This window comes from Crocodylus siamensis, chromosome 3, assembly GCF_052110815.1.
Source record: "Crocodylus siamensis isolate JL-2025a chromosome 3, ASM5211081v1, whole genome shotgun sequence".
NCBI lineage: Eukaryota > Metazoa > Chordata > Crocodylia > Crocodylidae > Crocodylus > Crocodylus siamensis.
In genome coordinates this window covers 106,768,410-106,791,269 of record NC_143397.1, presented here as the reverse complement: position 1 = coordinate 106,791,269, position 22,860 = coordinate 106,768,410, and the positions used below count along the sequence as shown (strand labels likewise).

The 22,860-nt window shown below is 46.5% G+C and overlaps 1 protein-coding gene across 4 annotated transcripts in view; it reads right to left on the bottom strand.

The window, feature by feature from the left end:
* The window catches only part of PSD3 (pleckstrin and Sec7 domain containing 3), a 175,650-nt gene that overhangs the window by 85,926 nt on the left and 66,864 nt on the right, over window positions 1–22,860 (bottom strand). For 3 of the 4 annotated variants that reach the window (XM_090038925.1, XM_090038927.1, XM_090038928.1), the window contains 5 exons: window positions 21,954–22,160; window positions 21,758–21,838; window positions 11,413–11,525; window positions 8,186–8,244; window positions 1,987–2,076 (listed from right to left, as the gene is read on the bottom strand). In XM_090038925.1, coding sequence (XP_089895051.1) covers window positions 1,987–2,076; window positions 8,186–8,244; window positions 11,413–11,525; window positions 21,758–21,838; window positions 21,954–22,160 — 550 coding nt within the window. The remainder of the gene's footprint in view (window positions 1–1,986; window positions 2,077–8,185; window positions 8,245–11,412; window positions 11,526–21,757; window positions 21,839–21,953; window positions 22,161–22,860) is intronic. The other variant, XM_090038926.1, reaches the window with a different exon arrangement.

Below are 22,860 nucleotides of genomic sequence, written 5' to 3'. Positions count from 1 at the left end.
ACAGAGGCAGGAGAAAGCAAGGTGGGGAGGGAGTGTTTCGGGGTTCTCAGTGGGACACCAAATCTGCTTTTAACCGAGAGAGACTAAGAGCAGTCATTGCAAGAGTGAAACAAAATATCTTGCTGCATCACAGCCTGTGCACGCAATGCTTTTAAGTGTTAAGCTGACAGCTGCAGATTTAGTTATCTTAACAGCAAGGCTATCACCAGTCGGATTCATTAAGACACAAAAATGACATGAGTTAAATCCCCATCTGAGCCAGGGTAGGGTCTCAGGAGAGCATGAGGGGTAAGAGAGGCCCTACACCATCTTTTTGCCCACCCATTATACACACCACCCAACCCATGGCCTCCAGCACAAGTCAAAGCACATAAAAGACACTGCTGCACTTCTGTTTCTCCTTCTCTCTTCCTGTGACATGCTGTGAAGTGATTTATTTCTACTGTCATAGGTTGTTTTGTGACTGGGGTTTGAAAGAGAGACTAGAGTAACATTCTTGTGGACCCTTGGGGCAATTTTTTTTTTTTTTATGTGGCTGTCTGAACCACCGTAATGGCCTGGAAGTTCACTTCCAGTCCTATGTTCCTATGAAAGGGAGTGGGGGCAGTGGCAGGGAATGCAGGAGTGCAATGCCTTCTGGCCCACCAGCTCTAGTCCCTGAAACACACCCAGGCTGGCTCTATGACATTCCTCGTGCTGAGCTGGGCTGCCCACAAAGCCTGCTGTTCCAGCTTCACGGCTACCCAAGGAGAGGAGTTTGAAGATCAGTGCTGAAGATCAATGCTGTAGGCCAGGGACTAGCCCAGCCTATTATTTTTGCTGTTCTATGAGCAGAAAAACAGAGCAGGAGAGCACAACAGGAACCTTCCTCTCTCACAATAAGTGTGCTATTTCAGTGCAACCCTAGAGATCAGTTTGGTCAAGGAGGACCTCTAATTAGTCTGCAAAGGAATCCCACTGCTCCTCTCAACAACATGTGAAATCAGCTTCCTTGGAAACTTTCTTTTGGCAATGTTCCAACTGAAAATAACTCAGGTTAGGTTTAAAAGAAAAAAGGAAGGGGGACTATGGGGAGAGGGCTACACAAAGCCAGAAGGAGCCAATACCAAGTCTCTACCACATGACCGGAGAAAAGGGCCTCAGACCTTAGCTAGGTAGTGCACTCAACATTTCTGTCAGGCCAGATCCAAGGTCGATTGAAGATCTTCGGAGTCTTTCCACTGATTCAACAGGCTTTGAATCAGGCCCTAAGTGCAAGATTCTTTCACTAGCCCCCTGCCAAACATTTCATAAGCTCTAAAGCAACCTTCTCATCATCATTCAAACAGCTTGATGATTTCTGCCAGCACACAGACAAAGGAAAGGAAGCACTCCCATTCTCATTGATAAATGAAATGAGATTCAACCTGCTTAGACTCTTTTGCAGTTATTCAGATTTAACTAGGGGCATAAATTAAACAAACAAATGGAAGAAAAAGAAGCTCCATACCAGAAAATGCTTTATGTAATCTAAAATTACATCTTCTACTCTTGTGTGAATACCCCTAAGCACCTCTAATGGAACTGCATGGGAAAAAAAATCTGTATTTAAATATCCCACCTAGGGCCAGCCCTTCAATTTTCAGTAGCAAGAACAGTCAGACATTCTGCCTGCACTTATCATCACAGAACACTAGTGTACCACAACCTCATTTTCAGTTATAAAGAAGTTACGGCTCCAAACATACAGAGACCAATGCAGGCACTTACCTTTCTGCACTGGAAGACTCTCATTGGGATTCCTACGGAATGGATTTTGCAGGAGGAAAATGTTTGGGTACTTCGAGAGGAAAGAGCCATCCCATCACTAATCATGAGTGACAGACAGGATTCTGAGATTGGAAAGGCCTTCACTAATCACTTGGCCTGTGTTGTCTGCAACTTAGCCAGTAGGGGCAAAACTAAGCCTCGTATTCTACATGGGCAAGTATTAATAACATCCCTTACCTTCAGCAACCCCTTGGGAAAGTCCTTTCCATCATTCATGCCCTGAAGGTTGGCAATGAATTCTTGACAGGTCATCTTCTTCCCAATGTTCTGAAAGGGGCCAAAAGATACATGCCATAAACAACTGACCCTACTGCATGCTGCTTTCCAAGAACAATTCAGTCTCAGCAATCCAGGCCAGAGTGGATTTCATTTCCTTGCTTTGTTTCAAGCCCATGCATTCATAGAACTGCATGAACTTCCTATGCAAGCGTGCCTGTGCGGTCACAACTATGACAGACAGAAGAAAGGTGCATTCACAGCCCAAACCCCCTTCAAAAAAGAAAAACAGTGGCTATCAAATGCCTGAAATGATGGAGAGGAGGAGGAGGATGGTGGTAATGGCTCCTAGCATCTGCACAGTGCTCTTTTTCATCCACTGATCTCTAGACCTTTCAAAAGAACTTTATGGTCTGACTTGAAAGAATGCTGGGCTCTGGTGCTAAAGCAGCAGTCTGGAAGCTGGCAAATACCAGGCTTATAAATGGAGATATGGATGGAGAAAGGAGGCTTTTACTCGCACCATGGCACCCCTAACCCTTGCCTTCAGTAGCAATTGTCTTGCTCCTAAGGAAAATCATTGCCACACTCCTGGCAAGGGTACCCCACATAAGTCACTGCACATGGGCTGCAGGGCAGTTCTCATAGTAGAGGACACAGTGACATTTCCATTCTAAAGAAACCTATCCCTGCTTATACCCAGCTCAAACTTTCATGTCCCCGGATGAAGATTTCCAGGGTCAGTCCTGGGCTTAGGTGTGACCAAAGTGGACTTGCATGGTCTGGCACAAGCTGCACCCAGCTGGGTCCTGGCAGGTGGAATGGCCCTTTTGTTGAGCAGCTGGGGAGAGAGAGGTCTGGATCTGCTTCAGACTGGACCTCTGAGGCAACTTTATATTGAACCTCAAGATCAGATGTCAATTGAGAGCAAGTGTAAGTGATGCAAGCAATTCTGCTCCAACTGTCCCCTCCTCCCCTTCGCCCTCCACCAACTCTGCTGAGATAAGCCTCAAAAATCAGGTCCTAATATTTTCTCTGCATGGTGCCTACTTCATTCAGAGCATAAGCTGCAGCATGATGCAGGGCAGTGATATAGGCCTTGTGGATTTCAGCCTGGTTTTTGAATAAACTGCTTTTAATTATAGCAGAACAAGTTTGAAGGGTAGCACACTGTGAAACAAGCATGGATTTGGAGGGAAGAGTGTGTGTGTGATGTACATTATCATTTTATCCCTTCCCTAAAAACCAAAGAAATAAGCGAGAACTTGGCAACACCAGAACAAAGACCAGAAAAATTCCAAATGAGCTCATCATTATGAAATGACTAATGGGCACGGATGCTTAATGTCAGCACTACCTACAGATTGCTGCAGAAGATAAATGCAACTTTATGTGAGAATACTGGCTGGTGGGGGGAGAGGTTATCTAGTTTTCTTTTACCAGCTGGCACATGCAAAGCAACTGAGGAACTTCAATATTTGCTTACCTAGGCACTGACCAAATTTGAAGAAAAGTACAATCAGGGCTCGAAAAGAAAAAAACAACACGCATACCACTACCACATAAACATGGCAAATAGATCTTTTCCCAGGGGAATGCCACCAGAACCTAATTATTCACTTACAAATCATATTAGGTTTCTAGCCCTGATAGTATCCAAGATCAAACTCCCAAGCATGGCCACAGTATAACAGACACAGAGAGCTCTCCCCCGCTGGTCTGGCAGGCAGACTGCTCCACAGCTTCTGCTGCTACTTAAGAGCCTCCACCGGCTCCCTGGGGAGTGAAAGTTGACTGACTTATTGTCAACTTTTGTGGCTACAGCTCAGATACCTGAGGGCAGCAATGAACCTAGTGTGAATTTCACTCTGGTTCACCTCAGGAAAGCTCTAGACAGCAGGGGAGGTAGATCTGGAGGCCTTTGCTCTGGAGGAGGAATCCAAAGGCAGCCAGTCCGGCAAAGGGCAGAGTAGCGAAATGCAGCTACTTGGGCAAGCAGGAAGCCGGCAGAAGGGTGGAAGAGCAGGAAAGTCCCACGCACATGGCATCCAGGAGCCTCTGAGAAAGGAGAGTTGCAAGAGGGAATGCACTTACTTCTCTCAACAACCAGGCTGGGGAAGCTCCACACATGAAAAGACATGTAACATGGGAAGACACAAATAGAGCACAGGGAGGAAGCTGGTGAAGCCAGTTCTGGGTCCCACAGAAAACTGGAGATAGGTCTGCAAAAGCCTGCCCTACAGCAAAAGTATTCCTTCACTGATGAGTTAGCACACGTTATCACACCTTGGTCTGAGTGCCCTGGTTAGCCTGACTTGGGTATGAGCAATCACACACCACAGCCCTGCCCAAATTACCGTGTCCTCACTAAGGCTACATTCACCCTTGTGTGAGACCGTGACACTCCTTGGCTCTGTGGGCTGCAGTAAGCCAGCTGCACCAGGACTCCTGCCCAGTGACCTGCAGGAGAACTCTTCTGTCATCCTGGATGCCCAGAGGGATTGCGGAAAAGTGCTGGAGAGCCAGCAGCACCACTATAATTTAGTCCGCACCCTCACTGCAAAGCAGGTGGACTACCACCCCAAGTGAGTACCTCAGCTTCCAGCCTACACTCCAGTCATGCCAGCTGAGCAGAGCATTCAGCAACACAAAGTCTGTGGTGCTGTATGTGGTGCTGCTGTGTCATGGCCCAAGATAACTGCAGCAAAGACAGAGATGGAGAGAGCTTGATCTGTTATGTGACTTGTGGTAGTTTAAGGTCTTTGAACTGCACTTCCTTTAAAAGTCCATGGCTCAGGAGGGAGAAAAGGAAGAAAGCAGGCGCAGACCCAAATCTACCCCCACAACAGGTCAGGCAGTGCAGGTGACACAGCACATGCAATGCTGAAGCCTGCTACTCGTGTAGGCCAACAGTTAACTGCTAACCGTCTACCCCAGAGCCAAGAGAAAATGAGGAAGGAGGGAACACCTCTGACCAACACTACCCCCCCTCCCCCTGGGACTACCCTGCAAGTGATGCAAATGGCACCACTCCTTGGATCAGGCCAGAGTATGACCAGCACCAGCTGGCTGTAACCCTCCACCCTGGTGCTGTTCAGCTTCAAGGATACCAGTGTGGTTTTAGAAGTCAGATTTAGGCTCCTGCTTGATAGTCAGACCCTAAAGTTATACTTCCTGCCCCCACTTAGTGATGATGTTCCCTCTTATACACACTCTTCCCCAACCCACAGCAATGACATTAGGACAAGGAGGGTATGAGAGGCAACAAGGCAGGGTAGAAGAAAAAGGATTGGCAGGATAAGAGCTTGTCTACACTTGATGGTTAACAGGGATTAAAACAGGGTGCAAAATTGAAGGAATGAGAGTATGCATGCCTGAAATTATCCCAAAACAGTTAATCAGGAGCAACTCTAGGTGTAGACAAGCCCCAGGAGTCATTAATTTGCTACTTAGTAGGCTGGACTGCATAGCAGAGTCATGCTAACAGGTTAGAGCACCATACTATAAGTAGAAAAACAGGCATTCATCATAAATGCAGAAGAGGCTGCATTCAAAATTAGAAACACCAAACTTACCACCTAGGCAGAAAATGCAAAGCAAAAACAAATACATATTACAAGACATCCAAGGGATTACAGAACAAGAGAAATGTGTGTGATGCATTTTGTTAGCTCCTGCAACAGCTATTCTGTATTCTCCATAAGCAAACAACAGTGTTACAGGTACCAGAGACCACATCTGCAGGGTGAGACAGCCAGCAGAGAAATGGAAACCACTTTGTTTTGGCAGCAACAGAAAGGCACAAATAGGATCTCCGGCTAAACAGAGGACCAGTGCAATAATATCCATGCTGGGGTAGGTTCCCTTACCCATACTCACTCTGCACCTCTCTGTGGGACATCCCGTCCAGCTGAGTACTGAGCTGCTGCTCAGCATGAGAGGGCATCAAAATTTGGGCCCTCTGAGAACAGAGTGGGCTCACAACTTTGCTGCCTTATCTAACCCTGTCAGCAGAGATCTGCAAAGCCACCTTATGGATTAAGACTCCTCCCCATCAAATTTCATGAGAGGTGGATATCAAAATTCCTTTGGCAGCTTTGTGGTAACTTCTTCAAGTTTCTCATGGTTGCACTGAGGCCCATCCCCAGGCACTCCTCAGCAGAATAAGGACAGCTCTGCCCCAAGCCCCTTTGCCCATTCAGAGACCCGTTGGAGCTGGTGCTTGGGGCATACAAAAGCAGGTCTCCCTACATTGTTGGCAGAGTCTCAAATACAAATGAAGCAGCTTTGCATCACAGCAATGGAAGGGATCCCTGGGTGCCTGCTACAGGCATCGTATCATACAAATCTTTATCACTTTTCTGTTGCCCAGGCTGCAGCATCTCTGCCTCCTGCCACATCACCTCTCTGAAGGTGAGAGGAGCATTTGATGCACAGGTTGTGGCCAGGAATGAATTTCAATAGCAAGACAGGCTGACCTGGTGAAACACAGCTTCCTCCTGAGCATGCTAGTCATCCCCTGCCACCTAGTGGCCAGGACTACAATGATACCAAACCAAAAAAGGGGGGTGAGAAATGAGGTGGGTGGGGGCTATATTATATTTATGACTAGATTATGAAGAGCTCTGGCCCACTCCCCTACCTGTTATATGCCAATGTGAAGGGTCTGACCTTCCCTTGCACAAGAGACTGACTAACCTGTTCCTTCTGCCTGTGGCCTGGGCACAAGACTCCCCCAGGAGGCAGGAAGCGGGCCTTGAGGACTCCATAAATCTCCCCTGAGAACAAAATGCTGCTATGCTTTCCTCAGGGGGCTCTTCCCCAACATGGGCCAATGTCTGACAGAACCCTGAATTAAGCCTTTACACTACAGCTCTTGCAACTTTCTGGCGTGCATCCAACAAAAGCAACCCCCTTCCACAGGCACCTAAGAGATGCTGCTGTCCTTCACAAAGCACAAGCTTCTGTTAACTTCAGTGAGACTGCGCCTGCTCCAGGAGTGGCTGGTGGCTGTTGAGTATTCTATGGAAGTGCACTCAGTTTCTGGTAGGTGTCTTTTTTCAAACAGGGAAACCAAGGCTCCTGAGAGTTAATGCAGTTCCACTTGCAGCTAGGGTTGCTGAAACAGATCTTAGATGCACAGTCAAGACTCCCAAAATGTTGAGAAAAGAGGTAAAAATTCAAAGTGGCCATGTCTCATAACAGGCACATGCAACAGGGTTGTTACACTTCACTGGAACATGCACGCCCCTGTGACGCTCAGTGACTGGGCACATCCACTGTCTTAGATTCATCAATGCTAGGGTTGGAAGGGGCCTCAACAGATCATTGAGTCTGGCCCCCTGCCTAGGCAAGAAAGAGTACTGGGGTCAGATGACCCCAGCCAGATACCTATCCAGCTTTCTCTTAAAGACCCCCAAAGTAGGGAAGAGCACCACTTCCCTTGGAAGCCCATTCCAAATTTTGGCCACCCTTACCAGCTTACTAGGTGTTTTGATACCTACAATCAGATCCCTCAATCGGCTTTCAACTCACTACCAGCTGCTTGAACGTGCTCTCTTCCCCAGTGGCTTCCCAGGCTGCCCTGACCAGCTGTTTCCCAAACAATCATCCCCTACTTCTGCATGTTCTTTCATTTATTGCCCCAGCTGCTTTCATGGCCTGGAGAGGACAAGCCAAAGAACAGTGCAGCTTTTGGTCCTGAACAGGCTTGCTGACCTTTGGTAGGACTAGCCTATTAAAAAGGGGCATTAAGAGGAGAAGAGCTTTCAGTTTCCTCTTCCTGGGTGCAATACTATTTGCACTCAGCCTCAGTTAAGGGAATGAGTACAATCTCTGCCTGCAGCTCACAGGCACCCAGGAGAGCCATGCCCAGCATGAGAGTCCTTCAGGAGAACAACTCCTTTCCTCATCTGTGCACTGCTGGATTTGCTTGTCAGGGCTGTGGGCTCTGAGATGCCCTGGGGAGGAAATGTAGAATATGCAAATGTAATTGAGAGTTTGACACCCCCTCTGCCACATGCATAGCAGCCAGAGTCAGCCTGGTCCTGAAAGAGGAGTGCCACGAAAAACAAGATATACTTGAAAGGTATGAGCACCAGAGGTATCTCCCTTCTTGAAAGCACAATTCTGACAATGTATTCTTATCTTGCATACTCACATGGCCATGCAGGTCCGTGTTAAGCAGCATCATCGCGCAGGTGAGGCAGTGGACTCCATCTGGCAAAACAGACATAAAAAAGATCATACCCAGCCTTGTGCTGCCTGGAGCTGTGTATTTGATGATAGCTCAGACCATCCTGGACCCTTGCTGGCTAACTGAATCTGTTTATTTCTTTAAGGTGAAAGGGCCATTAAAGACATGCCCAATTAAACAACCAAGAACAAAATCATTTAGCAGGTCCCAAAAGAATTCACATGGGAGTGTCTATTCCAGCCCCTCTTGCACACTACAGCTACAAAACTCATAAGTAAAAAACCTACAATGTGCCACAGACTATTTGAAAATCATCAGTTCTGTCCACAAGTGGTGTGGTAATTTGAATTACATGTACTACCTGAGATGAGAAAGGGGTTAAAAAGGGGATGGAGACAGCCAAGAGTAGGCCAAGCCATAACAGCCCTGACCCTCAATGTACCAGCCAGAAAAGTCAAACACGTTTAAGAGGACAGCAAATATTACTCTTCTGTGCTCAGGTAGAATAAGCAGGTGTGTCTACATGGGTGACTAATGAGCATGAATAAACTCCAGAGCTTACTGGTCTGGAGTTTTTTGCTCTCAAAGCACGCTGTTTAAACATTTGCCCAAGAGCAAAAAACTTCAGAGAATACTGCTCCAGAGTTTATTTGTGTGTATGTGGATCCCAGTCAGAGAAACCCAGGATGGCAGGGGGGTCAGCCTGCTAGCCCAGGGCTGCTCTGACCGGACTCCACGTGCAGTGGATAGGCTGACTGTGGCACAAGGGTGCTTCAGTGCGGGGGCTCCCTACTGGTTTGCCCTGCACTGAAGTACCTTGTGCCTCAACTGGCTGGGAAAGCATCTGCACATGCACTGTTGCATATGAAAAAACTCCACAGCAGGGCAGTACTCATATTTACTACCCTGCTGCAGAGTTTATTCATTTTGTGTGTCCTAATAGGGGTGCACATGTACAAGCCAAGATGTTTACTGCAGTTAATTAGTCAATCACGCAGTGAATTAGAGGTGCACCGATACATCAGTTAGATAACAGATCGGCACTGTTATAAAGAAAATTGATTGCATCGAAAATCGGCTTGTTGTGCCCGGTAATTTGGCTGAAAAATGCCCGTGCATGCATGCAGCCACAGCACAGAATGTAGGCATTGAGGAGCACAGCCCGGCACCTTGGAATGCTGCATGCAGCTGGTAAGTCTGTTGTGGTAGAAGGGGAGGGGGGAAGGAAGGGGCATGCGGGGGGCAGGTCAAGGGAGGGAGTGGGGCAAGGACTGGGGGGAAGCGCTGCCAAGCCAGGGCAGGGCAAGGTACGGGACAGAGCCGCGGAGCAGGGTGGCTCCCACCACTGCACACACTCCAGAAGGGTCATGGAGGGGTGGGGGAATGGAGGCATGTGCCCTAGATCTGCATGGGGAGTGGGGTGGGCTGCAGCTGCGGGCTCTTCCCAGCACATGGGGGCCGTGGGGTCACACTTGGGGCTGTGCTCCCAGCACCTGGGGGGTGCGCTTGGAACGGGTGGCAGTGGTGCTGAGAGGGGACTATGGGGGAGTTACAGCTAAATTTGGCTACAGCGCACCCCGATAACACCTCTCCCAGCACCGTACCCGCCTGCCCCAAGCACAGCCCCAGTGTGCTGGGAGCACAGCCCCAAGCATGGCCCTGCAACCCTAAGTGCAGCCCCCATGCACTGGAAAGAGCCCAGCGCAGACCCAGGCCCAGCCCACAGCTGCAGCCCTTCCCATGCATATCCACAGCACCTACCTTCCCCCCCAACCCCTTGCCCTCCCGGGGGTGCACCCAATGGCAGGAGCTGCCCCACCACCCCGCGCCCCCCCAGACAAGCCTCAGCTCCAACCCATGCCCTGCCCCACCCCACCCTGCCCTGGCTGACCAGCACCTGCTCCAGCCCCTGCCCCACTCCCTTCCTCACTGCAGGGGCCTTGATCTGTCCTCCTCCCCATGCTTTTTCCCCGCCACCATCCACCACAACAGACTTACCACCCACCCACAGCTGTATCAGAAATCAGATCAGTATTGGCCAATATGCCTCCTTAAAAATCAGCTATCCGGTATCAGCCCCCAAAATCTCTATCAGTGCACCCCTACAGTGAACATCTCGTGCAGGTACTCCCACTAAGTAAGAAAGGAACAATCATTCTGAGGGACAACTCTCCTGGTCACCATCACAGGGTACAAGGGTTACCTGTTACCCTTTAAGTAGGCTCAATCCTCAAGGACCAATCAAAGCCTTTAGTTTTGACTAAAAATTACCTTTTTTTAATTTAACACTCCCCTCTTCTCAAGGTAAAAATGAATTTAGTGCCTAGTCAGTTTAAATCGGTTTTGCTGCAACATTCAACTGCATCTCAGGAAAAGCTTCCTAACTGTAGACAGCAAGACAATGGAATAAGCTACCTAAGAATCTCCCTCACTCGAGTTTTTCAAAGTCAGGGTAGCATCTGTATGGGATGGTTTAAGAACACCAAATCCTGCATCTGTGCCAAGTGTTGGATTAGATGACTGACTTGAGGTCCCTTTGAGCCTTCTGGTCCCATGAACATTTACTCTAAATCCTTGCATAACCCTTCTTTAACTTCCAGACCAGATTCCTGACACTATCATCAAGCATGGTTTTCTTCTTTCCTCCCTGTTCTTCCCTGGGTTTTGTTTGTTTGTTTTCCTTCCAATTTCAAATTGACTGAAAACGTTAGAAAGTTGATTGTTGGCTGATGCTAGCCAGCCTAAATGAAATCATTCCAGGGTCTGAATACTGTGCCCAAAATTCACCCCCACAACTTGCAGGGATTGGCATAGTTTATGCCAATCTGCGCAGACTGCCTGCTCAGTCTTTCACATATGATAGCTAGTGGTTCTGACATGCTGGATAGGGACCTCTATTCAAAAAGGTACTTAGGCACCTAAAACAACCAGCATACAAGTAGCCACACTGAAGTACACAGGACTATACGCATGCTAAAGAATCTAATTCAATGCTTGACATAAGCAGGGGCACTTTAGGTGTCTTGAATGGATAAATAAGAGAATTTCCATCCTCACCATTGTCAAGCTTCTCAACCTTTTCTACAACCAGTATGTTTTTACATACATTCTTTGTTATGTTTTTAACACACACAGTTATCTCAAGAAGAAGGAATGCACATGACCTTATAGTGAGCAGAAGTAAAAATTACCTTGAGTTGAAATAGTATTGGGGTTACATTGATAATATCTGTTGGAAAAGTGGATTAAAACTCTCTCTCTTTCCTGAGTTTCTCCAATAAGTGAAAAGGCCTTAAAGAAACTCCTAAAAAGATAAAGAAAGCTGAAATTAAAAATGTAAATCTCTACTGGCAGCTACAGCATTTAGATTTTAGCACAATTCAAAGTAAGGGATAAATGACTTCATGTCTGCAACTTGTTTCCAAGAGTCTTCTTACAAAAGAACACCCAACTAGATAATGATTCCATGCGTATTTAATCCCATTTTAATAAAGGGCGAGAGGTAGGTAAGTTACTAATGGTCTCGGAAGAAGGATAAACATGCCAATACAATATTAAAACATGTAAAATATTTTCTTCTCCTCTTTTAAGGATGCAATGGGGGGAACGTGGGGGAGATATTTTAGGGGTAAGGAACACAACAAGGATAAGATACAAGAGCACCACTAAGGGCACTGTCCCCTTCCCCTAGGTCTGTTAGAGGGGCTCATTATTATGGACAAAGTAATTTTTAAGATCTTTCTTCATTGCTCTCTAGATCAGTGTTTTTCAGCTTTGTTACACTCACAGTACCTGCAACCCCTCCATAACTTTCTGGAATTTAGAAGCACCCCATTTAAAAACTGATTTATTTTTTATAGTCCATACCTTCTTTCACCCCATGGCACCCTTAAAAGAATCTCACAGGGTGGCAGGATGGGTAGCAGCAGGCAGGTCACCACTGAGAATATGAAAGGGGTTGGTATCAGTGCTCAGCGCTGGCAGGGGCCTCTCAGCAAGACAGACTGGGGAGCTTGAGGGTGGGTCATTAAACCCCTGTCCCTGTAGAAGGCAGAAGGGTATGACATCAGCCACTGGAGGTGCAGAGGCTGGGACCAGGTGAAGGTGGCAGGGTCAGGAGCTTGCCATGCCCTGCTTTTTCTGCCATCTGCCCCCTCCCTGTCCCCAGTCTGTCATGCTGGATAGGGGCCTCTATTTAAAGCAAACACAGTGCTACGGCTGGTCCTCCTTGGACTTGAATGCCAGAGCCTGGAGTCACTTGTCCCTGCAGCACTCCCACGAGCTCTGGGAGCATTGAATGAGTAGAAGAACAAGCTAGGTGGAAAAACACAGCCCTGTATCTGCCTGCCCATCCATAGCAGAGCACACACCACTCTGAGCACAGGGATGATTGACACAAGACCTACACTTGGCACTGCTTGGCACCTTCCTCCACTCCTACCCGGCTCATGGAGCTGACGGGAGGGGCCCTGGGGAATAGCGTGCTAGGGGCACTGCTTGTCCATGAGATGCACTGGGACTGTCCCAAGTTGCACAGTGCGGGGAGAAATGACCTCTTTCCACCTCATACAGGGCCAGATGCCATGGCAGCCTTCACAAAGTCTCACAGCACCCTAGTTCAGAATCACTGTTCTAGATGATCAGTTAGGCCCAGACCCTGCCACTGCTCAGGCAATGTTAGGTTGCAGGGGGGCTTTATCCAAGCCATGGGCAAGCAGTGATGATGGTGAAAACAGTAACAGCTCAGCCAGGCCTACATATAAAATCTTTATGACCAACTTGAGATACAGTGCATCTTGCACAAAAAATGCAAGGTGACAGCTGGGACCATACAAAATAAAGCAACCCCAATTGGTTTTATTCTCTGTGCTAAATTATGTCAAATGAAGAAAACTGTTAACAGAGACCTGACACTCTCACCATATGTGTGTACCTAAGAAAGCCAAAGAAAAAGGCTGAGCCAGTGAAGGCAAGGAAACTACACACGTACTTCAACTGAACTAGCAACTAAAGAAGACGAAAGACTTAATATGCGGTTCAAGAGAAACTTCTAAACGGCACAAGAAAGGTGTCCTGTGCATAACAAATGCACCTTGCTCACATTTCTCAAAAACAGGCATCCAATGTCAAAGGTTTTACAAATGTCTCAATCGTTCAACACATGTCTGGAGCTTTGTAAACAGACCATCACTGGTACAAGCTATTGCAAATTTGCCCCATTGATAAACAAATATCCAAAGACTGGTCCAGAAACCAATACCTATAAGCATCCTGTTTGACCACTCAAGACCCATCACCTGTAACTGACCTATAACCTCAGGGGTTGCAAAGAAACACAAGTTTCACACCTAGACAAATGCAAAAACAGGAGCCAGGCAATTTAACAACTGTAAGATGATGGTCTCTCTTTTCGTCTCTGTTTTGTTTGGACTCTAATCAGCCAACTATCAAGGGAAAGTGCTTTGAAGCTACACAATTAAATAGTATAAGAACTAAGCAAATTTGCCAGCAAGGTGTGTGCACCTTGAGAGATCACTGCAACATTGTACCCGACTTAACCAGCAACAGATCCTGTTCAGTGAAGGCTGCAAGACTGAACCAGCTTCCTCTGCCTGCATTGGTGAGAAAACATGACTGCAGCTAAATATGTACTAGGACTTTGTGGTGCAGTTAATTTCATTGGGAAAGAGTCTTTTTCTGTCATTTAGTTTTATAACATACTTGTGGTATTGTTAGTAAAGCCTTTCTGCTATTGATCAACCAGGTGGAGTGTCAATTCTTGGGGCACTGGGTTTAAAAACCCACTTTCTAAGTGCAACAGTGATTGGGCCAATGGGCATCAGGCATCTTCATCTATGCTGGACAGTGGAGAAAAGCGGCAGCAAGTGGATCTTAATGCCAGCTTGCCTTGGACCCAAACTGGGCCCACCAGCAGAAAATGTTGCTGACCACAGCACCAAGGAAAGGAAGCAGGAGGCTGTGGCTCCCACACTTGAGCACAGCAGTTCCAGGAGCAGTCTTACCCTCATGAATCGATCCTCACAACCCTTTCACAAGGGAGGTACACTCTATTCCCATGTTACCAATGGGAAACTGAAGCACAGACTCACCCCCATGGTCACAACTGAAGTTTCATGAAGGAGGCAGGGAAAGCGGGTGAGGGGAAAGGGAACACTTATCTTTCAACTTCCAGTTCAGTTTCTTTATTACAAAAGCATCCTTCCCCCAAGAATCATTACCAGCAATGGCAAATCTTAGAACAAAAGATGGTATATTCTTTAAACTCTCAAATCCTGGCTGCCTGCACGTTTTAAAAAAACCCCAAAACCATGCTTTACTGGAAGAAGCAGCACATTACTTCAACTTGGCTCTCCAGCATCTGTATAGATCAGGTGCTTCAGCAGGGCTTTTTGGAGCTTTTATCTCAAGCTGAGTCAATCAGTTATTAGATAAAAGTACCAAAAAAATCCCACAAGAGCACCCAATCTATACAGATATACATTGGGTGAGCTGGTTCCAACTAAAGCACTGCCTCTTCTGGGCATACCCTGGGTTCAACGTAGAACTGTGCCCAGTTTCAAGTGCCGGGTTTTTTGTTGTTTTTTTTAACGTCTGCAACCAAGACTAGAGTCAAGTGATTACATCAGAATCTCAGTGTTCATTAAAAAACCAGGTCTGTAGCACTTGTAGAAAAAAAAGTATGGAGACACAAACCCTCAAGGCTCAAAACAAGGAGGTAAATCAAATAAATTTCAACATTGACACTTTTTTGCGTATCACAGGAGTTTTGGTTCCAGAACACAAGATTTGACTCCTGACTCATGACTTCTGAGCATGAGGCTATATCAGTATACACGTTTTTACTCACAGTATTACTAAAGGTTAAGTGAATTTACTAACTTGATCAAGGAAGCTGCAATATTACAATATTACTGCACCATCTCCTTTATATATTTGGGTACGGAGAGATGGAACAAACTATACTGAGTGAATAAGGAGGGGGGGCTTCCTGGGGGTCAAGTGGATTCACTCTAAATATTTCATGAGTCTGTTCTTTTTCACAGTAAGGGGAAGCTGAATGACAGAAAGTCAGCAGTTGTTTCATGCAGGAGTAAGCTGCCCCAGCTTAGCTTCCACTTACAGCAGAATACTGTGAACAGACAAAATAATTTACCACTGATCAACTGGATACAGGGAAAGACCCTTACTTTGATATAATGGTTTCATTTGCCCATAACCTGAATGTGCATGTGCACATGCACATATATGCTATGGCAAGTAATTATCTTATTTAGTCAAGTTACACATTTTAATACAACCTATTGCCCAGTTCAAGACAAGTGTGCCATCCAATACTTTTCTTCTCTCCCCAGTTCATAGTGCTGCTCAGGTTTCCTCAACATTTAAATTGTGTGTTTGCAAACAGGTAAGACACATTCCCTAACCCAGAGAACATCATTGTAAAAAACAAGACAGATAAGGCAACTGCAGCACAGCAGTTCAGCTGATGGAGATGGTGCAAAGATCAGGACTGAGCCTGGGATCAGGTTTGGGCCTTTCCCATATTCAATGGGAAAGGCCCAAACCCAGGAGAATAGGTGGGTTCTCATCTATTGCTCCCCCATTCTTGCTCTCCCATTCCCCTTTGCTACAACACATACCCCTGTGAGCACACAGAAAAAGCATGGTCTGTGACAAACAACCCTTTAAGGGGGGGTGCTGTCTACTAACTGGGGATAAGCCTCTTTGCATGCTTGGCTCTGGACAATCACAATGCCTCTGGGCACCACATAATGGCCAGTCAGCCTGAATCTAAAGCAACCCTGATGCTGCATTGCCATAGGCAATGCTTGTATCATGCCATAGCATATTTTACTGAAGGTCACTACTATTAATATTAACAGAGTTATAGAGAGAGAGCAGGCTTCCTAAGTAAGTACTGCAAAGTAATTGCTTATTGGGTTCCACCATTTAAAAGACAAAGTATATTTAGTATCACACTGCCCAGCTGACAAAACATCAAACATGTGGCAATTTTTCCACCACGCAGGACTCAGTCCTACATGAAACTCAGAACTCTGGCTCCACTCCACTTAAGCACATGAGTAGTTCCACTGTCTTCAATAGGCTAAGAGACTTTACTACTGACCTTCTGGATGGGATGTTTATAGGTGAGAGAACGATGTAATGAAACTCCTACAACACAAGTAGTTAAGTTTAGCCAGCATGACATGAAGCACCAACTTCAAAGTGCTCAGAACCACTGCACTTGCAATGGTATACGCCCCCTCAGAATACTGTGCTCCTGAATGGTCCAGAAGTTGTTATATTAAAAAGCTTGACACTGTGCTTAACAGCATGCTGAGACTCATAACTGGCTGCACAACTCAGGACAGGGGGTCAGACTTGAAGATCTACTTAGGTCCCTTCCGACCCTACATCTATGAATCTATGAACTTATACATACCCAGATGTACTTCCTATACTCTCAGGCATTAGAACAAATGACATAAGACCGATCCTAACATCATTACTGATAATAAAGGCAAGAGATGATGCAAATCACCTGCTCCATCAACTGTTAACTAAAGACCCGAACATACAGTTTCATAGTTTGTAGGGTCAGAAGGGACCTGAGCAGATCATCGAGTCCGACCCCCTGCCCTGGTAGGAAAGAGTACTGGGGTCAAACAACCCCAGCAAGGTGATTGTCTAGCCTCCTCTTAAAGACCCCCAGGGTAGGAGCCAGCACCACTTCTCTTGGAAGTTGGTTCCAGATCCTAGCTGCCCTGACAGTGAAGTAGCGCCTCCTGATGTCTACCCTAAATCTACCCTCTGCCAGCTTGTGACCGTTATTTCTTGTCACTCCTGGGAGTGTGTGGGGGAACAGGGACTCCCCAATGCCTGCTGGTCCCCCCGACCAGTTTGTAAATGGCCACTAGATCCCCCCTCAGACTTCTCTTGTGGAGGCTGAACAGGTTCAGGTCCCGTAGCCTCTCCTCGTAGGGCCTGCCCTGCTGCCCCCTGATCATGCGAGTGGCCCTCCTCTGGACCCTCTCCATGTTGTTCCCTCCTGAACTGCGGCGCCCAGAACTGGATGCAGTACTCCAGCTGCAGCCTGACCAGTGTCACAGAGGGGGAGGATCACCTCCTTGGACCTGCTCGAGATGCATCTGTGGATGCATGACAAGGTACTGTTGGCCTTCCTGACCATGCCCCCACACTGCTGGCCCATGTTCATTTTGGCATCAATGACAACTCCAAGATCCTTTTCTGTCTCTGCACTGACAAGAAGGGAGTTCCCCAGCCTGTAGGTATGCTGCTGGTTCTTCCTCCCCAGGTGCATCACTTTGCACTTGTCAGTGTTGAAACCCATCCTGTTCTCATCCTCCCACCCCTGTAACCTGTCTAGGTCCGATTGCAGCCTATTCCTCCCCTGTAGCATGCCCGCTTCTCTCCACATCTTAGTGTTGTCTGTGAATTTGAACAGGGTGCTCTTTACCCCCTCATCCAAGTCACTGATGAAGATGTTGAACAGTGTGGGCCCAAGGACTGAGCTCAGGGGGACCCCACTGCCCACATCCCTCCAGGTCAAAAATGACCCATCCACCACCACTCTCTGGGTGCGGCGCTCCAGCCAGTTAGTGACCCATTTGACTGTGTAGGTGTCGACGCCACAGTCTCCTAGTTTTTTAATGAGAATGGGGTGAGAGACAGTGTTGAAGGCCTTCCAAAAGTCCAGAAAGACTACGTCCACTGCTACCCTGCATCTCAGGATTTTGTGACCTGGTCATAGAAGACCACCAGGTTGGTCTGACAGGACCTGCCTCTAATGAACCCGTACTGGTCGCCCCTAAGCATAATCTCTCCTGCTGGCCCCTCGTGGACATGTGCCAAGATAATTCTCTCAAAAAGCTTACCCAGGATCAAGGTAAGACTGGCCTATAGTTTTCTGGGTCCTCCTTCCTCCCTTTTTTTGGAAATGGGAACCACATTGGCCCTCTTCCAGTCCTCTGGCACCACACCAGAGCACCACAAGTGCTCGTAAAGCCGTGCCAGGGGTCCCGCAATGATCTCAGCTAATTCCCTCAGTACTCTAGGGTGGAGATCATCCAGACCAGCTGATTTAAATACATCCAGTCCCTCCGGAAGTTCCCTGACTAGGTTCTCACTGACCCTAGGCCTGAGTGTGCCTTCCCTGGGTCCTATGGGGGTCCTGGTGGGGGGCGTGAGCCAGTCCCTGCTCAGAAAAATGGAGGCAAAGAAATTGTTAAATAGGTTAGCTTTGCTGTCTGGTGCAATGACCGGATTTCCTAGCATGTCTTGCAGAGGCCCTGCGTTACCCGGTACCTTCTTTTTATCCCCTATGTATTTAAAAATGGATGCTTAAGAGGCTAAAAGGTCGTAAACTGTTTGTACATGGAACCCACAAGCTCCTGAAAGAGACTGGGGATGCGAAACCAAATCTATGGGGAGTAACAAGTGGGCTGACCACTGGGAAAGGTCAGACCTGTTCCTACAGCTTTGTATACCGACATCAAATGAGTCCCCCGTTGGGCATAACCTTGACAGAGAAGCACGGGCCAAGCTGAACAGACTGAGATCTGGATATGGATGCTTAAAAACAACACTTTACAAGATGAACATCTTGGACAGCTCCCTGTGTGACTGTGCTGCTCAATAAACAGCACAGCACTTAATTGAAAGTTGTGATCTCTACAAATGCCCAGACAGGGCAGAAGGAATCCACGCACTGAGCGATAATACCAGACAGTGGTTCACAGAAGTGGAAGGTGATATCTGGTGCCATAGTAAAGAGAGAGACAGTGGACCAAGCATGCCTTGGACTACTTTACACCTTACAGGAATGAGTTCTACAAAAGAATTTCGCTAAATAAGTCCTTTTGAGCTAGGGACAGACATTCAAAAACCCTGAGCTTGAATTGATTCAATCTTTGCAAGTTAGTCTCACCTGGCTAAGCTAATCACTCTGTAACTGGACAGACATCCCAGACATACAGATACATGCCTGCAGGGGCTCAGGCTAGAAGCTGGGGGGCACAAGAGCAACCATCCCTTCCCTTCCACAATACTGAGCTGAGGAGGGATGTGGTCAGGCCCTGGCAGGACGCTCCGATTAGCCTAGCAGGGAACTGATAACGGTGCTTATCACCCCTAAATCACTGTTTATCACCCCATTAAGAAAACAACAAAGGGACATTACCAGCTACCTGTTGATTCTGCCTGTTGATTCTACCTTTTGACTCAGCACAGACCGTAGCCAACATGTGGTCTGCTAGCTAATACACAGACACCTCTCCACAAGGCAGAGGGGAGGGAGGAATTCTTGCTTAGCAGGGAGTGGTGAGGGGGAAGGGGGAAGCAGTTCACAGTCTGTGCCAGAGTGCAGTCAGGGAACAGAAAGGAGAGGCCAGCCCTGCTGTGGAGCAGAGAGCCCCGTCCAGCCCAGAGAGCACACCGGGATGCTGGGGGAATCTGGTTTATCTTTAACCACTAGTGTCTGAAGGCCCTGGATTGTTTGGCAGGCCATTCCCCTGACCACATCCTCAAGTTCCAGTGGCCCACCAGTGTCTGACAGGCTGAATGGAGTGGCTCTGGATCCAGGCCATATGTTTAACACCCCTGGTTTATGCCAATGGAAAAAAAATGACAAAACTATAATCATTCAAATTTGATACCAGACAATTAAATCTTATTTTAAATCTCTCTCTTTTAAAGTCCTCCCATTTAACTGCCACAATGTACACATCCATCTCACCTACGCAGTTAAAGAGCTGATGCTTCAACTCCCGAAATAAAAAAACCTGAAAAAATCTTGAAGACAGGGGCCTGAATCTGCTAATCATATATGCCTTCCCCGCCCCCGAATGTTAAACTTCTAGGGCCAAATTTTCAAACTGGCACTGAAAGAAAGTGGCCAGGTTTTCAAAAGTGCCCAGGTATAAGCCACTCCCATAATTCTCAATGTTCTCAGATGCCTAAAATGGATTGGTTGGGATGGGTTGCTGAGCTATTCTGAAAAACAGGCTCTGCTGTAAACAGTGTGACTGTATGTTGACTGATTTCCAAAATTAACCCTCTGCAAAATCTTAAACTAGCTCATGATTCAGCTGTTAAAAACTCTTATTCTTTTGATCTATAACAATCCTCTTCAGGCTCAATCACTTCTTTTCATGGGGCCACTGCATCACTACAGCTATTTGTAGACATGCTCAGCATTTTCTAAACCGTTTTAACTGATTTGTGTTGGACAGTTCAAATCAAGTTTCAGTTCAAATGAACGGGTAATAGACGATCATTGACCATCATGGCAGGGGGCATTGGATATACAGAGCCTATACACTTGACAGCCCCTTAACAGAGGTTGGAAGTAATCAGGAGGTGACAATAAGCCTATGTAAACACTGCTACATTCTTGCAGTTATCCTCAGGAAACACTAATCTAAAGTGCTATTTCAGAACCTGTAATTAACTTGATACTTAGCAGGGTGAGGTCTTGTTGACACATTTGCCTTTGTAAATATGTTACTTTGTACCTGATAGCCTCTATCTATTATTTTGCAAAAACCCAACTGAGTTTCCCTGGGGGAGAGGGAAGGATTGATATTTGCAATGCTTATCTGCTTATCTGAGTTCCTAAGGATTGTTTTTTCTAAAAGCAATGTTGTATATACATGTTAATTAATACAGTTTAAACTGCCTAATTCAGACTGCCTTAGTCTGTATTAACTTTGATCCAAATTCAGTGAGGATCAATTAATTCGGACTGGAGCCAGTTTTAATTTGGACTACAGACACCCACGTGCGCATAGTTACAACTGTAGTCTGGATTAAACCTAGAAAAATGTAACATCTATAAATGGCCTATGCGTCTATCCTGATCCCCAAACTGCAGAAGTACAAAGAGGAAGAGGCACACTTATTCCTGGAAGAGTTTCACTCACACTTACTGCTTCTCATGCAGAGCATTTCTAGTAATCATTCTACCAATTATTCCTCTCCCCTTTGATGCATAACTGATTAGGGACAGCAGAGCTAGAAACTGGGGTACAAAAGGCCCAGAAGTCAGGTGCTTGTGGAATTTCTTGTTTTTTGGCTTTCAGCCTGGGTGAGTTTGGAATACAATGTATGGCATGGCATGCTAGGGAAAAGTCCAACTACAGGCCTTGATACTGGATTTCCACCAGGGGATACTAACCAAGGAGTTTTGAATGTGGATTGGTCAGCAGATCTGGAATAGAGGCTACCCTAGGCTCAGAACTAACTAGCAGCATATATACTCTTAGCAATTAAACAGAAGTGTTTCCCTTCCAAGGCGATATTATGGATTGCTAACTTCTTTAATAAGGTTATGATAATACACTAAAATTGCAAGCCAAAACAAACATTCTCCAAACCTAAACTGATCTTTCCCTGAGCTTCAATTTCAATCCCTTCAGTTTCCTATAGATATTTTTTTTTCTATTGGAGACAACAGAAGAAAAAGAGCATGACATTTTGAATAGGAAGACATACCTGAGTGAGTGATCCAGCGTCATACCCGTAAAATCAAAAAACTTAAGATATTCTTCCGCCACAAGTTTGCTGAACTCATTGCTATAAAAAGGGGAGGAAAATTGTTATTAAAATGTAACCTTTTGGCTGCTTTTATTATTGTAAAGAATCAACCAGACAAATGACATTTAACAACAAGCCAAAGCAAAACACCTACTTTTTACCCAAGTGCTTTGCCACGTCAGAGCGCTTGAATCGGTCCAACTGGTAGAGACGCTTAGCTAGTCTTCTGGCTGCTTCCAAATTGCTGTTGGTGCCATTGCTAAGATCTGTGCTTAAGTTTTCAGTGGCTTGTTTCTCCAGAAACTCATTGCTACCCATGGCAGACCTGGAGTCTATGAGCTTGTTCTTCAGTCCGGCATGGCTATGAGATAGAAAGAATGTGAAAGGGGAAAATAAAGTCTTTAATCACCTCCTAGCCAGTCAGAAAGTAAAGTCTTCTTGAAAGTGCTAATGTTACGGTGCTAAGATTACATGATTCAGTGAAACCCACTTAACTAAATAACTGGTTGCAGTGGAGTCATTTAGTTAGTAAATACCACAAGCCAAGATTCCCAAACATGGAGCTTCAAAGCCGGGTTCTTAAGCCTATATTTAGACATCTAAATCTATGGTTTGCCCTTCAACAGTCCTGAGAACTCCCAGTGACTTCAGTGGGAACTATTAGGTACCTGGCACTCCTGGAAATCAGGCCTAACAGGGCGATCCTAATGATGGAGTCCCCTGCTGTTTGTATTGATTTCTTGTTGTCCTTCTAACCATGCCGTGCACATGCCTGACAAGCTGCACTTGAACCAGCACATCCCATACAATTGTCAAAAGGAGTTACCTACCTGGAAATGGCTGAGCTGTCAGTTATTAATATACCCACAAGGGCAAAGGGAACATTACTATGACTTACAGCTCTCCCCTGGTTCCCCAAGTCACCTGCTCCATAGTCTCCCCCTTTCCCAGGAAGCTTTCCTCCCCCACTCAACTTCTGCTCTCAGACACGGACTGGCTTCCCCTCTGGAACTGTTGTGAGCCTCAGTAGAGTCCATACCTATTGATGGTCCACAGCTCCT